General features: G+C 41.9%; 1 protein-coding gene across 3 annotated transcripts in view; it reads right to left on the reverse strand.

Annotated features, from left to right (window-relative positions):
• The window catches only part of sipa1l1 (signal-induced proliferation-associated 1 like 1), a 111,687-nt gene that overhangs the window by 40,536 nt on the left and 54,045 nt on the right, over positions 1 to 17,106 (reverse strand). For all 3 annotated transcript variants that reach the window (XM_088089213.1, XM_088089212.1, XM_088089214.1), the window contains exons 4-8: positions 5,541 to 7,092; positions 5,026 to 5,248; positions 4,495 to 4,625; positions 1,948 to 2,136; positions 1,105 to 1,279 (exon numbers count right to left, since the gene is read on the reverse strand). In XM_088089213.1, the coding sequence (XP_087945339.1) occupies positions 1,105 to 1,279; positions 1,948 to 2,136; positions 4,495 to 4,625; positions 5,026 to 5,248; positions 5,541 to 6,962 (2,140 nt within the window). In that variant the 5' untranslated portion in view covers positions 6,963 to 7,092. The remainder of the gene's footprint in view (positions 1 to 1,104; positions 1,280 to 1,947; positions 2,137 to 4,494; positions 4,626 to 5,025; positions 5,249 to 5,540; positions 7,093 to 17,106) is intronic.

The raw sequence follows: 17,106 nt of genomic DNA on the forward strand, positions 1-17,106 counted from the left end.
GTAACATTTGATTTGTTTTAGGATTTTCATGAACAAATTTTAAATAGCTAAAACAATATATATTCAAAACTAAGGATGTCCCGATCTAATCTCAAACATTGGATGTGCAGGACTGACTCTTGTGTTAGTGAAAAACAATTATGCCCAAAGTCCAGCCCAGGGACCAATTGTGGCCCTCACACTGATTCTACACAGCCCTCAGCTTGGCTTGTAATATGTACCATATGATAACTACAATATTGGTTAATCAAGCAAGATGACTTTGCATTTATTGTTATTCACCTCACGATGGCAGGACAATCATACTGTTTCTAGACACACCAGGCAGGAACTGTGTAGGTGACACAAATGTGTTTTCATAAACAGATTGTAAACAAGCAAACGACCTTACGCCAGATATTTCCTGCAAGGTAGCAGACATGGCCAAGGCAAGGGATGGTGCTTTCAAGAGTGGTGGAAAATTCAATACTTTTTCACTTAACCGTTGGAAACCTGGATCAACATCACTTTTCTTGTGCTGTATTCAGATGCCTTCACAAGTAATAAAACCTCTGAAACCTGAGCAAATTGGTTTGTTTCCTTTTGAAAACATGGGAAACGAGGCAACGAAGCAAGAGCATTAATTACAAAAAATGAGTAGTAGTTTTTAAAAAGATATGGAAAGAGACATCCAAAAACTATAGTTACAGTTATGATAATTATATTTTTTTAATGATTCTACAGAATTATAATTATTTACTAAGTAAGTACTTTTTTTTGCCTTTTTAAACTTTTGTTAGGTTATTGTTACCTTATTGTATTTCTTGTACTTTTTAAATTTTTTTTTGCTAATTTTTGGGCAATTTCTTCAGAAGTTGCTCATTGCCCTTTTCCCATGTTTTCATAAGAAAATAAGCCAATTTATCAGGTTTTAAAGGGTTAAAGATAAGACAGTTGTTTTTGTGTCATCTGTATGTGACTTTTTTTTGTTTTGATAACGCCGATGATGCAAGAAGCAGTTGGTCCCCAGGCATTTTTACATTATCTTATCTCGGCCCCATCCAACAGAATTTGGACATCCCTGGTGTAGCACAACCAACTTGTAATTTCTGTGCATGTACATACTCTTGGTGTCCAGCTGGGCACGGTACTTGGTGAAGCCTTTGAGTCTGACCCTCTCTCCCAGCAGATGAAGGAACTCTTCCAGTGCAGGTCCTGCTGATTCATTGTTGTACATCTCCTCCTCGCTGCTCTGGCCCGCCATGCAGTACATCACCCCTACTTTCCGCTGGAAACTCAACTGCAGAGAGAAACGAGATCGTTGCAATAAAAAAAGGGAGACACACATATGTATATTACTGTGTGGAAATCATGTCGGAGTAACCATGTTGACATTTTAGGGAGAACTCATGTTGGCATTTTAAGAATAACCACCTTGGGTTGTTCTGCAGTGATCACAGTGCCATTTTCCAGAGAAATCATGTTGGCATTTTCAGAGGTTCAGCTTTTGATGATTGCATCAGGGAGCATGAGTATCAAAGAGCTTGTTTTGTATTTTTTCCCCTTTTTAAGGTCGAGGTGTGTGTGTTTGTGTGTGTGTGTGTGTGTGGGCTGATATGTGTGGGAGTTTCTACACTTTAATCCCACATAATAGTCTGTGGGAGCGAATGGATAAATTAAGCTAAAATAACAAATTAATAATAAATAATTCTGCTTCACAATGAGACATCCCCCTTTGGGAAAAATAACGCCTACACATACAATGATTCATAAAGCACATAATGAAAATAATTCGCTGTGCATAGTACAGCATAATGTCATGAGGAATGATAATGACAATAGGAAGTAACACTGCCTTTTTATTAAATGGATAGCAGTAAAACAAGAAACAATCCTCTTATATGAGCAATCAAAATAACAAATTAAAGTCACCCAACCCAACTCAGTTTTCTCTCTGTGTCTCCTTACCCCCTGCTCGTCCAGCTTCATTAGCTGCTCAGTGACTTTAGGTGTGTTGAGTGCCAGGCGCAGGCAGTGCACGTTTAGCTCCGGCACCAGGTACTCCAGCACCTCTTTCAGGGGGAGGCCTCGAGCTAGACCATGTTTGGATGTGGAAGGTACTGCATCTTCCAGGATGGAGCCCCTCAAGGTATTCAGCTGGAGACAGCACGAGCAGAGAGAGAGGGGAAAGAAAATAGAAAATGCAACCACTGATGACTTGAGTTTGGATTTAAAGAACGCATTTAATCACTGCTAAATTATTGAAATAAGTTGGGTTCCAACTAAGCATAATACATTAAATATACCATATTTAAATTTTAACATTTACACCTTGAGGCATCTTCATGTCGCATTTTTTGCGTCCCCCCAACCCAGAGCGAAAGCATTGCACAGCGCAAGCGATCCCGTTGGGTAGCCGTAGCTCAGTAAACATTTTTAAACAAAACTGTAAACGTCATCCCACTTAAAAAGGCTTGGATGATACTCTCCCTGAGACAATCCTGACAATAATAAAATTTTTAAAAAAAACAAAAAAAAAAAACAGGGCAAACTTATTGACTTATTTTAACTAATAAAAGTTGCATAATGGGCATCTTTATCTGTCAGAAGAGATATGCATTGGTTTCTTTTCATTTATAAAGTCTTAACAGGCAACATGACACCATACCATAGCACTTTTTGGAAAGGGTCACATAGTAATTGTTCTACACGTTCAAGTGACTGCTTAATGCTCAATGCTCCCTGGACAAATACTGAACTTCGAAAAAAAGCTTTTTAGTTTTTCTGCAGCCTATATCTCAATGATTCCTCAAGATTTAAATAAAGGTTGAATGAATGAAAATTAAAGCACCATCGTATTGGCCCATCATATCAGCACAAATGCTAATTTCAGGTTAATGCCAATATTTTTTTTTCAAAGCTGTTATCTGCAGATAAAGATGAAGAATCAATATTATTGTGCATCCCTCATTCCTATACTGTAGTATTACTACTTTTACTTAAGTGAAAGTGCTCTTACAACACTGGTTATTTCAAAATCCCTCCTAGAGCTGGCAACAAAAGCAAAACTTAGTAAAACACTGCAAAGTCTATGTTTGGAAAACTGCAAGGAAGCGTGATATGCGCCTTAAAGCTTGTGTAATCAAATTCAAATCAAAAGCTTAAGAGTGCACTATTCAAACGATCATCATGGCCATCGATGCATCATGGGCGTCATGACATCAATATTTTTCTGCAAAATCAGGGCTTAAAATTGATTCTGCCAGACCATGCTCTCTGCTGGTGCAGGGAAAACAAACAGTCTGGCAGAGTGAGAAAACAAAAACATGCAGGTTTTGCTGCTGTAGTTTCCACTATGAAGACTCTAAGGGCTTGAGGCTAAAACAAACTCGAGAAGGACATCCATGAATAAATCAGGAGGACTGTAGAAGGACCAAGACCTGAATATCCATCATGGACAAATAAACACAGCTGGATATCCTGAGTGGTCCCATGGCTCTTAAGAGTCACTTATAGTGTTTGTGTGTCTCCACATAGTGTTCGTTAGGCTCAAGGTTGGTGCCCACACCCTCAGGTTTTAGGAGAGGAACTTTCACTGAAGAGAGGACAATAGTTGTCCTCTGTGGACATCGGAGTTGTCTCTTCAACATCAGAGCATCCCACTCACTCCCACACGGACACACACATAAATATCTACACCTGCCAAGCTTTCTATTCTGAAAATAGCAATTAGAGAGGAGAGAGGGAGTCAAGAGAAGGGAGGAAAATAGGGGAAAACACAGCACTGTAGGTCGTGCGTCATCCCAAGAGATTGGAAGGGCTATTACTCATGGTGCTCTTTAATACAAGAGCAATGCTTTCCCTTCCCCGCTCAAATACCTTTGGCGCTATTTTAGTCTCGTTTAGCTGTGAAATGGCAGCACTCAGTCCTTCACAGATGAAGGCTGACAAAGATGGTAGGTGGGCGTTCAGCTCGGAGAATGAGGACATGGATCTGTGGCTCTAGTGTGTCTATAGGATGGGATGGCAGCAAAGCCCAGAGGGATTCACGAGATGTCCTATCACTGCGAACCGCAGATGCAGTATCGTGAATGAACAATTGGGACAATACATTACAAATTAAATCAGACATGCAATCATTTGAGGTGGTGTTAAGGAACGGAGGCGGCATCGTATAAGGTCTTGAGCCTTATCTGACAACACTGAGATGAAGCTTTTACAATGTCTCCCTCCAACTGGGTTTTTCAATAAGCTGTGCGCTGATCCTATACGTTCACTCCTACACAATTTAAATATATGAGCCTCTCAGTGACATCACTCAGTACAGAGTGCACTAAATTACACATTTGTTACCATGAACATTTGTGGCTCCAGAGGGAACAGCTACAAATATAGTACATCCTGGTGGATGCCCGAATCAATTAAAAACAAATTATATACCGCAAAATCAACAAATCAAGCAAATAAAATACAATATAAACCAGAGTATAAAGTCATGTGTCCATTTCAACGTACCTCGCTCGTTCTGAAGATGACTCTGTAGTTGTACTGCTGGCCGTGCTCCTTGTGTTCATCCAACTTCTCCCTCCTTAGACTCACTGCCACTGGGCCCAGGTTCTCATCTACGCCCAGATAGTTCCAGTGCTCTGGAGGTGAGGAGGAATGGGATTATAGGCAGGGATGGACAGAAAGGGATGGTGTGAAAGAGAGGAAATCACAGAAAGGAAGTAAACTTGGAAAATTAAAGGACAGCTTTGCCACTTTTCCCATTTTAAGCTCAACTCTACTGGTCAATGGATGCTTTCACATCGCCACGCAGCAAGCATCCTGACAACCACCTAACTGCAAAAGCACTCCCCCAATAAAGCAATGCAGCTGCTGCCTCTTTTTACTATTTCAAGCTGTTATTTTTCCTTAAAGTCAACTGCAATTCTATATGAAGTATGCAGTTGACAACAGAAAACTACCACACCTGACAGGGAGAAAAAGCAATTAAAATTTAAGAGCAATGAATCTAAAAAGCCCACAAAACCCTCTTTTGCTTACCTCTGAGGTAGAAGTACTTTCGGTAGTAATAGGTGCCGAGGTCAACATGTTCTACAATGTATCGTTTGGACCTGTCAGCATGTTGGCTCGGCCCGTCTTTGGGGGCCTCCAACACAGCCACACCAGCGTTGGTAAAATGAGTTGTGAGTGTAGCATCCAAAGGTCCTTCCTCTGTACTGCCAGAAGAATTACTGGAGCTCCCACCACTTCCTATGCTGCCCTGCTGGGGGATGGAAGACAAGGAAAAGTAAAGCACATAAACTGACAAACATACTGTTACATTTAATCTGAAGTGCATCTTCAACATGCCGCTATCAACTTCTAAGATCTTTTCAATCATTGGTGTTTTCAAACTGTCCAGACAATTCAGGAATTAATGTTGCAGACTGCAGTTGTAAGATTAAAATCAAAGAGCTCCACAGACTTATCTTTTAAGGAATTCTGTTAAATATCCATTTTTAGAAGACACATGTTTTATAAAAATCTAATCATCCTGCTCCTGCAAGAAAACCTACCTGCTTAGCCGGAGAGATGTTCCTCTCACCCTCTCCACCAATCTCATTCCTGAAACACGGGCAGCTGAGCACCAGGTCATTGCTCTTGTCATCACCAGGGTCCAAAGCAGGGTTGGTGCTGTGTCCTCCTGTCCCCTCCTTGCTCAGCTCCTCTTGTGATCCGCAGGGTGACCCGTACAGTCCACTCTGATTGGAGGAGAGGGACGATGTGGCCGAAGCAGAGGCAGCAGCAGCAGCCGAGGCACCGGTAGTGGTGTTCTTGCGTTTGGACCCAGATTGCCGACTATGAATTACTTCATTGAGGTCAAAGAGTAGAGATTGGACATCAAAATGCGCAAAGCCTTTTTGGCACGCCCACGGTTTGGGAGGTGGGCCACTCTCATCGCCTTTACCCCCATCTTCAGCATCTGAGCCAGCCCTCGATGTGTCACCCTCCACCTTTACACTGCGCAGCTTACGAAATATTGACTCTCCACCTGTCTCTGACTTTGACCTCCTCTTCAAGTGCTTCTCTCGCTCCTTCAGCCGACTGGCAGGACTACCTCTGGCTGGACCCAAAGGTCCGTCTGGCAGGTCCAGGGCAGCCTGTTTTGTTGGGGCAACAGTGAGTAGCTCCGTTAGCTTCTCTGGAGCTGGGCTTCTCTGATCAGGGGCCTCAGCGGACTGGTATCCCTTTAGCATATCAAAGAAGCTCTCTCCTGACACCCCATGTTTATCTATGGATGAAGTGCTGCCATACTCGCGGTGCATGGGTGTCCACCCGGAGAAGGACCAGCCCTCATTGCCATCCACATCCAGCTCACTGATAGTTATATCGCTGTTACTGCGCTGGCGGATGCGCCTCATGCCTTTGCGAGGTGAGCCCAGATAGCCGTCTGGTGACAGGAAGCGATTGTCCTTTCCCTTGCTCTGCATTTTGCTCTTTAGTGTGTTGTGGATGTTGCGCAGCATGGACGAGTCCTGTGGGCTTATCAGGTGGCCCAGCTTGGCTGACAGATTGCTGTGGGCTGTGACGGCTGACACCCCTCCGCCTCCACTGCCACCGCTACCACTACCACCACTCCCTCCTCCTCTTTCTCCTCCTCCACCGCCTCCAAGTCTTTCTCTGTCTCCACTTCCTGATCCGGAAGAACTGGTGGTGTTGGTAGAGCTTGGTGAGTCCGTTTCCACGGTAATATGCCAAACACCCCCTCCTCCCCCATCTTTCCTCGGGGGCCAGTCGGCCACACGAGCCCGAACCCCCATCTTGGGGACGCCAGGGTTCGTGCCGGTGGTAGAGGAGGAGGAGATGTGGGCACTCTCACTGCGGGGAGGTGGTGCACCTCCATTGGGCAGTCGCAGGCGGCGGGTGTAGAACTCATCAGAAGCCGGCACCGAGCCCCCGACCGAACGCTCTGTCTGAGAACGCTTCAGACTGGTCATGATGGAGACGGGAAAGGGTGTGGGGAGGGGAGATGGGAGGGAAAGGTAGGGATGCTGAGGGGTTTAGATTAGGGTCAACATAACGCCCACTGTGTGAAGTGACGAGAGAGTCTCACCGATACATTTGGTGCTGCAGAAAGAGCAAAGAAAACATGAATAAGGCTCAATGTCAAACAATCAGTGGTCAATAAAAGTTTTTAAATGAGACCTTTATGCTTTTCTATATTTTCTGTCATATATATACTGTATAATGTTACAATGAAGACTGTTCACATTGAATGTGGCTAAAGTTTGTAAATAATGACAAAAACATTTGCATAAGTAATCCCTTAGAGCAAAAGTCCTGCGTGGTTTGGCATTGATGACATTCTGTGGTCTTATTTTGTCTTTATCCAAGAATAAAGCATGTAAACATGTTCTAGTAGAAACTTTAAATGAGCATAATAGGTCCCCTTTTAATCACTGCTAATAAAATTAATAGTAGAGATTACAGCAATTATGAAGAATTTCACCAGTACACTACAGCTTATGAGATGTTGCAAGGATCGCTGGCTTTAAACTTTTAATCAAACACTGAGATAAAAAGGAAAAATAAAACTTCCGCGGAACATTTAACACTGGCATTGATTTTCTCATTACACAACACAAAGTTCAAGACCTTTGGTTTGTATTCTTTTGAATCAAAAAGTAGAGATGCTGTACCAGAGCTGAAGCTTGATGAAAGGAATGTGCTAATGGTGAACTTTCGCCTGAAGTCTCTACAAAGCAGTCTGCATTGCAACCATGTTAGAAGAGACCTCAATTCAGTCTGAATTTAACAACTCAACTGAAAAAAGTAGTAGACAGAGAGAAAGAGGATAGGTAGAAGGGAAAGGGAAGAGCTGCAGGTGCATCGACAGTGTAACTTAACCGTTCATTGCACAATTTAAAAGTTGGCATACAGCTGTTTCTCTTATCCATGGATCTGATTGGCTCTAAACAAGTCAACAGATCAATTATCCACCCTGCAAGTCACAAACTGCCGCTGAGGAAAAGAGGAACTTATGGAGAGCTCTGCCTGCTCTGCATTCATGGACCCACAAAAAACTCAGAATTTAGAGAGGGGACACAGAATGATACAGAGGGGCATATAAGCATTTAAACGCCCATTTTCTGGCTTCACAGACAGGCCAAAAACCCTGTTAGCAAACACTTGAAAAAGTTACAGTGGTTACTTCTTTTTTATATCACTTACTTATTCAAACTCTATTTCAAACTGTGCACAGACTTTATTTGAACAATGTGCGACTGCTACTTGAACGGATACTGGAGGTATTTTGTGACAGCCTGTTAATGTTTCTTGGTGGCAAAGGGGCCTAAATTAGTGCGTCCGCCCATTTTTCGTATTTCAATTGCTGCCGATTGAAGCTGGAGTCCGTAAATACCTGTGACTACTGCAGATCATTTAACCCAGGAGTGAATGTCAGTTGTAACCATTCCCATTAAATAAAAAAGCCAGATGTTAACTGCTGTTTGGGAGGTTTGTGCAGTCGGAAACCTAGACTTTGTTCCTGTGGAGTATTTGCATGTCTTTCTGGAAAACTATCTCAACTAAATACCTACGAAAAATTACAAATGCTTCAGGATTTAACTCGTTGCAATCACCATGGTGTTGAGTCTTTCTTGTTTGGATTTTTCTTCATAACTTTAAAGGGACCATGAAAGACTTTGCCTAGCTGTCAAATCCTTGGACAGCTCAGGCAATGTGGAATTTCCTCTGAAGGGCTTAATGTAATACAAAACGAAATGCACAAAAGCAACATCTCAGCAAACAATAAAAAATGATGTGACAGATATTGCCTTCAACAGCTTAGTGATGGAAGAGCTGAGAAAAGACTTCAGTTTATTGGAGTATGTGTTTGTCCATAATAGTGCAATGCCTCTCTGCCAGACCACACTTTGTATCACCATGGAGAGAAGAACTTGTAAAGTACATGTTTCTGAGTGTGTGTGTGTGTGCACGCGTGCATGTGTTTGCATGTGCGTGCGTGTATGGGAGAGAGAGAGAAAGAGAGAGACCTCAATGTGAGCAGTTACACAAATTTCATTACTGTTGAGTTTTTTCAAATGTAATTATGCTTTAAGCAGCACAAACAGACTGTCAATCACTCCCGTACTCTGAGGTTGTGTCAGGAAAGCAGGGCTTAAAGCAAAAAACATATTCTTGCCTGAAATGTGTTTGGAGGTTAAGAGAAACCTGTATGCTTCCAAACCCTCCATTATCAACTATATTATCACTTGTTAAAACTCAATACACACACAATGAAGCTGGCAGGAGCCACACGTAGCGAGTCTGTAGCCACATTAACAATGCCTGTTCAAAGCGGAAATAATGCGCTGCTATGCCCCCTCGTTATTCTGTATACAGCGTATGATTGTGAAAAGGGAGAATGTAATTATTTCGCCTCTGAGCCCAGAAAGGAGGTAACAGCCCAAAACAAGGTCTGTGTAAAATGTAAAGCCATAAACGTGTGACCATGGATGGAGTGAGTGTGACGTTTCAAAGACGCGTTTTGCACACAACCCACCACTGGAGATTCAAAATGTAGTTGTTGACACTTAGCGGTTAACTCAAGAAGAAAAACAGTGGCTGTTAAGGTCTGCAAACTGGGAAAACAATAATATTCAAGACCTCCTTACCCTCTGAGCAGAGGACAAGATAGGCCGTCATATAACAGCCCCAATAAATGATTGTTATTGACACGTCAGTGCCATTGTTGCTATTCAGAAAGCTTGTGTTTTATGTCACACTAGAGGCCGACACTGTTTTGTACACGTCACACCCATCATGCCTCTTTTGGTTCCACAGAGCCTCAATGCAATGTACAGTATAATCACACACTGCAGCAGAATGACTCCACTGTTGTTTGGTTCTGTACAAAAATGCAAAGGAGGCATGCGGGAGAGACATTGTAGCAGCCCTATAGTGCAACCTCTGAGTAAAAGGGCTTGTGAGCAGATAAAAAAACGCTGCTCCACCTATGTGACATGTCACGTCCATGCCCCGTGTATTTTAGCTGTTAGTGGTGCAGACACTACAAACATCCACAGCTGCCAAGACACCACTAAAGAACCTCGTGATGCAACACATTCAGTGAAACAGCACTTCTTTGGGCACGAGTATCAACATGCAAACAGATGTTCGGGGCATTTCTACATCCATTTAAATGTGGGAGTGGACATGAGGTTTGTGTATGTGCACCCAGTTTTACAATGATTGAAATTTATGACGCCAAACCATGCTTATGTGCAGCTTCATATGGGTTCACAAATTTCTGTGTTTGTGGGTAAACAGTTTTAGTGTTGAATCTAATGCATCTGGCTCCTGGAGTCGTAAAATCCAAACCGATTTGAAGTGTGGGTGCATCACAGACGTCCTCTCTAATCTCAAACATGCACACATTACAGAATTAGAAAATAATGGCACATCAGAAACTACAAGATACTGTTAAGATAATCAGAGGAAGCCAGTCATGTGATCGTTCTCACACGATCTCATGGGGAAGCAACAAAATCCTGTGGTTCTTTAAGTATCATTCATGCTCGAGTGTCTTTTCAAAGGTTCTTCAGTAGTCTAAAAGGCTGTTCCACTGCTAACAGCACTTGTACAGGTAGCATGCTCAGCCACAAAACCCAACCAGAGTGCTGACCACAATACACCATGCATTATGTTACTGACGGATGAGACTGACTTTGGAGCTGATCATAAGTGGCTTCTTATTCAAAAAAGAGCAAAATAAAATGAGACAAGCAAGGAAAAAAATATTTTGCTGTTTTTCTGAGTCGCAAAAATGTAAAAAAAAAAAAAAAAAAAAGCTGAAGTCAAAAAGAAGCAACACTGCATTGCCCTTCACTCTGAGTCAATGACACCTCTGAAATCACACTGAAGTATATCCCAAATAACTACCTGCAGAGTGCCTTTCTCCTTCTCCGCTGAGTACTGGGTAGTTCTCTTTAATGAGAGTTTGGAGACAATGAAAAACAGTGAAGGAGAAAGCAAGAGTTGGAGAACAGGGTACGATGGGAGAGGATTATACTGTATGTTAGGTTGGGGGACTGGGAATTGAAACGAATGAATGTGGCGTAGCGTGCCTCTCTGCAGTCGCAGAGGACCAATTACACTGACAGATACTCAGTAACCTTTAGCAGTGTCCAAATGAGGTCCATTCCTGAAGTAAATATGTAGCATCACTGTTCTGCCGGGTTGTCCTCTGGCTCAGTCAGACGGAAACTGTTAACAGAGGGACCTATTTGCATCTTACAGATAATGGTCATGGGGACCACAAGCCAGACAATACCAAACATGAAAGTGTTGTTAAATATCCTACCAAGCATTAGATATTACAGATACAAATCTGCTCATTTACAGAAGAGTGGGTTTAAAAGCCGTTCTCTGCGAACAGAAATTGTCCTATAAAGACTAACTTTGGATGACACTTTTATTTAATTTCAATTATTTATTGGTTCTTTTAAAACAGGGACACTGTACAATAAAAGTATTACAATGGATATAGCTCAAAGATAATTTTCATCTGATGTCTCTTGTTGGCGCCCGGATGGCCCACAGGTGGACCATTAATTATTAACTGGCATCTTTAATTGGCTGCAAGGGCAACTTGTGGCCCCTCCTCCGGAAGGAGCAAAGCTATAGGACAAGTAGCGGTGTAAAGTTTTGGCGCAAGGTTAAGAATAAGAATAAGTCAAATAAGTATGACGAATAACAGATACCGATGGCAGCCAAGACGGAAACAGAGCGTAGCAGGATATCAAGCAACTGCTATCATGCTATAAAATTACATATACTGTCATAGATTTGGGGCATATTGAACATTAATAGGGCGGTACGGTGACGTCATGGTTAGTACTGATGCCTCACAGCAAGAGGGTATCTGGTTCAAAACCTGGGTTTGAACGGGGTTCAGTCCGTGGGCGGGGGCCCTTCTGTGTGGAGTTTGCATGTTCTCCCCGTGTCTGCGTGGGTTCTCTCTGGGGTCTCCGGCTTCCTGCCACAGTCCAAAGACATGCAGCTCAGGTTGATTGGTTACTCTAAATCGCCCTTAGGTGTGACTGTGAGCGTGAAAGGTTGTCTGTCTATATGTGTCGGCCCTGCAATAGTCTGGCGACCTGTCCAGGGTGTACCTCGCCTTCCGCCCAATTACAGCGGGGATTGGCTTCAGCCCCCCCACAACCCTTACGAGGACAAGCGGTTACAGACAATGAATGACTGAATGAATGCACATTAATATTATTGATATCAATCCATTCATTTTTTTTTACTTTTAGACAGTTTTTTTGTTGAATTTGACACTTCAATTGAGCTGCTGTGCACTGGCTACGAGACTCTAGACTTTGCTAACAACTCATTAAAAATTAATGAATTGACGTGAATGACCTCTCAACCAAAATACACAGCTTTTTCCTGAAACCTTTTGATGAATTTATGATTGCACATCAGTTCATTTTAATGTAGTTATAAGAAACTGTGTGAGGGATAAACGTACCCAGAAAGACAATGACAAATAAATGATAAGATTTATTAACTAATTCACTAACGAGTACAAGGTCATGAAGGGGGCTGTTATTTTCACGCAGGTGATTTAAAATGTAGCTATAGCTATGCTAACGCTTAATTAAAATGTTCCTGGCTGCTACAGACGAAGGTTGTTGACAAGCAGCACAGGTGTGCCAGTGCGGGCACAGTGCGACTGTGAATCTGCTCCAATGCACAGTGAGTCACACACACCTGAAAATTACAGAGCAGACAAGCCGACTGACTAACTGACTGAAATGAGGCCAGTGCTGAACAATGAAAGGAGGAAAGGAGACAGTCATAGAAAGACTCTTGAAAAGAGAGGGCACAAAAAGTTGAGTAGAAGATTGTGTATGTGTGTGGTGAGTGTGTGTGTGTGTGTGTGTGTGTGTGTGTGTGTGTGTGTGTGTGTGTGTGTGTGTGTGTGTCCGAGAGTGTAGCTCAGGTGCAAAGACCGACACCCTACGTCCTCCATTTCTTCTCTCCATTCTCAGAAATGCTGCAATTTGGAGCTGGTTAATCGCAGATTGAATGAGGGCTCAGTATTCATTAATCAGCCTCTATTGTAGTTTAAGAAAAAGGATAGTTTTTCCAGGATGTTGTTTAGCGAAGATCACCACCTTGCAATCACAGAGCAGCTCGTTCATGACAGAAGTACGGAGGCAGGGGAAAAACCATAAAATTAAAAAAAAAAAAAAAAACAGAAAAAAGAAATAAAAAACACAATTCTATTAGCTAGGTTAAATTCTGCTTTTCTTTATATTACCTTTGAGAACCATACACCTGTTTCCCTTGACACACATCATTACCACACCGACTGGTGAGTCAAGTCAAGTCACATCATGTTTCATGTGAATCCAGACAACACGCACAACCAAAACAGTTTAAGACCCAGCCCAAGCTCTCTGAGAAGACAAGGAGGGGGAACTAAGAGCCTTTAGACGAAAAGAAAATAAAGGGAGAAACTTCTCAGGAGGAAATTCAAAAAGAGACCCCCTTTCTTAGATGGCTGGGGTGTAATAGAAGCCGTATGTGGGAAAATAGCAATTACAAAAAAAACTGAAAAGACGACACACTGGCACAACTTTGACAGCAAGTCCTCTAAAACACCTGCTGCCAAGATGCTGCAAGGCATAGGTGTGACCGCTGAGGCAAAACACTATATGTGTGTGCACATGCATTTGTTCAAGAGTGGGTGTAGAGCCACCGCAGGTAACACAAAGAGCCTCAGGAACAAAAAAAACATGGACAAATTCCAGATCATGACTCAGGCATTCAGTGTGTCTCTTTCTCCGTCTCTCACACTAACACACTCAAACAAAGGACCCAGATGATGAAAAGTGTTGCATCACATTATTATTTTCTCACCATCATCTTTCCCAGGCTCAATGCCATTAGTGTCTCAGTTTTTGGTCTGTTTAAACTTTGTATGAAAAGCCTAAAACTCTTCAGTCATGTTTAAATTTCATTGAATATAAGCTGCCAACTAGAATAGGGAGAGATTAATGTCACCAATTCAGTATCTGACCAGATGTCTTCCCCTTTGTTCCTGAGTTATGATGTTGAGTGATGGCCATAAAAGTGTTTTTGTAGAACATTACACTCTTTGGATGTAAAATGTCAGCCCTTCATCTCTGTATCCTATTAGACATTTCTGTGAGGTTTGTGACTTCTTGATTTATGGGCAAAAACGTGTTTTTTGAGGTCACAGTGACCTTGCCCTTTTACCCGCGATCACTAAATTCTAATCTGTTTAGCCTTGAGTGACGTTTGTGCCAAATTTTGGGAAACTCGCTCAAGGTCCTTTGAACAACAAATTCTAATAACATCATCCTTGAGTTCAAGTGGATGTCGGTGCCAAATTTAAAGAAATATCCTCATGGCGTTCTTGAAATATGACATTAACAATATGAGACCTTTGACCCTAAAACCTAATCACTTTATCATTGAGTCTGAGTGGACGTTGATGCCAAATTTGAAGCAATGACCTCAAGGCATTTTTAAGAAATGCATTCACAATAATGGGACAGACGCACAGACAGAAAAACGGACAGGCGGACAACCTTAAAAAACATAATGGTTCCTGCCATGGCTATTGCCAGTGCGGAGGTACAAAAAAGTTTAAAAGTAGTAATGATAGTTACAAATGTTCTCTGGGATTTGTTCACAAAGACATCAGCAATGACTGCTCTGTATCAGCGATGTCCCCAAAACAAACATTTTAGATGAGCTGCAGGTGTTTCAAACCTCTCGTGTGTCAAAATGTAATAGTGGCCTAGTGTTCGTAAATTCTGCACAGCCATTTGAAAGCCAAACAGCTTTTCATCTCAGCTTGTCAGAGTGTAGATGAGGAAATGGCAGGCCAAGACACAGAGGGAAGATAAGGAGTGAGAAAAAAAAAATAAATCAAACATTATTCTCTTTGAAAGTTGCCAGGCAGCAGGCAGTCCAATGTGTTGGTGTTTCAGCTCAGAGCATTTCAAAGTGAAATTGTAATTGTGTGGAAAGATAAACGTGCTCTGCTGTTTTTTTCTCCCGCTGCAGAGCTCGGCAGCGGGGTGGGGTCTCCTCTTCGGCTCACTGAAATGTGAAAGGGGCTTTTTGGGTGCTCTGAAGTCTGCCGATGTTGTCTTTTTCTCTCGAGTGTGAAATTGCAAAGGTGTTCTACGGCGTTCTCTCCCCTATCTCCGGCTATCACAGAATGGCAATAGAGGCAGAGAAAGGAGATGAGCATAGAAATTTGATCGAGTGATGAGGTGTGTGTGTGTGTGCATGTGTGTGTATGGGGGGGGGGGTCTAGCATTTGTTTTTTAAAGATCTTTATCAACACTTTTCACTTTTGTAATATATGTCATTTTTTCCATTGAAACACATGTTGATAAATCCTTAATATATTGCTTTATACCTGGTTTGTTCACACCTTTCCATCCTTGCTTTCATGACACAAGAGGACACAAGTCTATTAACATACGGTCTCTCTTCTTGGTGATAAAATCACCTGGCTTACCCAAGATAAACAACTTTGGCCCACACAGGATTTTCAGTTTTGCTATCTGGCTGTGAAGGACCAGATTTAGGGCAGTGATATAATGATATGATATAAACTCTGTCTTTCTGGCCTGTCTTATGATTATTCTGTCTGTTTTCACGTGAAGCAGTCTGTGTTTATCATGCCCTGTATGAGTGTTCGATTAAGTCAATGCAAATTACATTCTTTAACAATAAAAAGTAAATGGCAACCCCTTAAATTTCCTTTGCATTTTATTGTTTTTCATTGTTTATGTTTTAAATCATCACATCATCATACACCTAGTCAGAACTAGTGAAGTCTGATACAACAGCCTTGTAATAAACCTCAGCTTCATGTAGATTAAGAGCTGTTTGTGTTGATACAACTTTATGTTTTTTTTGGAGGCTGTAGTTTGTGGTGATGTAGAATTTTATTGCTTTAGACCGAGAAGTGTTTGTAATATTTTGTCCACCCCCTTCAGTGTGAGTGCAGACTACATTCATTGAAAATAGATCCTATAATAAGGGTCTAAAATATCAAAAAAGAAGGAAAAAAAACCAGGGTCTTCCATATATAGAATTTTTGTTAAATATATCTGCCCTGACCTAAAAACATCTTTTTTTTCCTAGCTTGAGAACACACAGTTTTCAATGCTTTTACGTGCCGCATGTCACTGAACTTGTTAGCAAACACGCCTCACACCATCCCTCTGGATTAACAGCTATGATGAAGCCCTTTCCTATGGGGACAAGAGCAGATAGGAGTGATAGGAAATGGTGGGGGGAAACATTACAAGGATTCAGAGGACAATGACTAAGACTAAGTGCCACTTTGTTTTTAGGTCCACAGTGCAACAATGGCACAAATAGCTATGGCCTTTCGACACCAACTATGGCAAGCATGCGTGTGTCATGTTTGTTCACGCAGCAAAACAGCTGAAAAAGATTGGCTTATATACAAGCACATCAAGAATATACACAGGGAGAGGTACTTTACCTCAACATCACACGATGACTGCTTCTTCTGCTCAGCAATGCAGTTTATTCAAAGCCACAAACCATTTCCACAGCAAGACAACAATACCTGTTTCACCCTCACGCACATGACGCAACACACATTTCCTCGCCTTCCTCTGACTGTGTCTCAGGGGTCCAACACTCGGTTTCCCCTCCTCTGTACCTCCATGATGCAATGAGATGTTTTTATAGTCATGACACATCTACATTCCTTTATCAGGTTTAAACAAACACATTCACAGTGACATTGAAGAACATGTGAAATGTTTTTTACTAGGGCTGAAAGAATTTCACAACAACTTCAAGTAACTTGATTACTAAAACTAGCTTTGTCCGTTCAATGTGAAGACACACTGTGCTTCACATGGATGATTATTACTGTTACACAACATGCTTGTTCTGTGGACAGGCGACATAATTTGATGCTGCAGAAATGCTAATTGAGGGAAAAAAGAGAAGAGAGCAAGGGGTGAGTAAAAGAAATAGGTAAGCGAAAAAAGCATAGTGTCTGAAGTTTGCCATCATTATAAGCTGAAACAAAATGAAAAC

This window comes from Plectropomus leopardus, chromosome 16 (assembly GCF_026936395.1).
Source record: "Plectropomus leopardus strain MGB_pleo_1.0 chromosome 16, ASM2693639v1, whole genome shotgun sequence".
Classification (NCBI taxonomy): Eukaryota; Metazoa; Chordata; class Actinopteri; order Perciformes; family Serranidae; genus Plectropomus; species Plectropomus leopardus.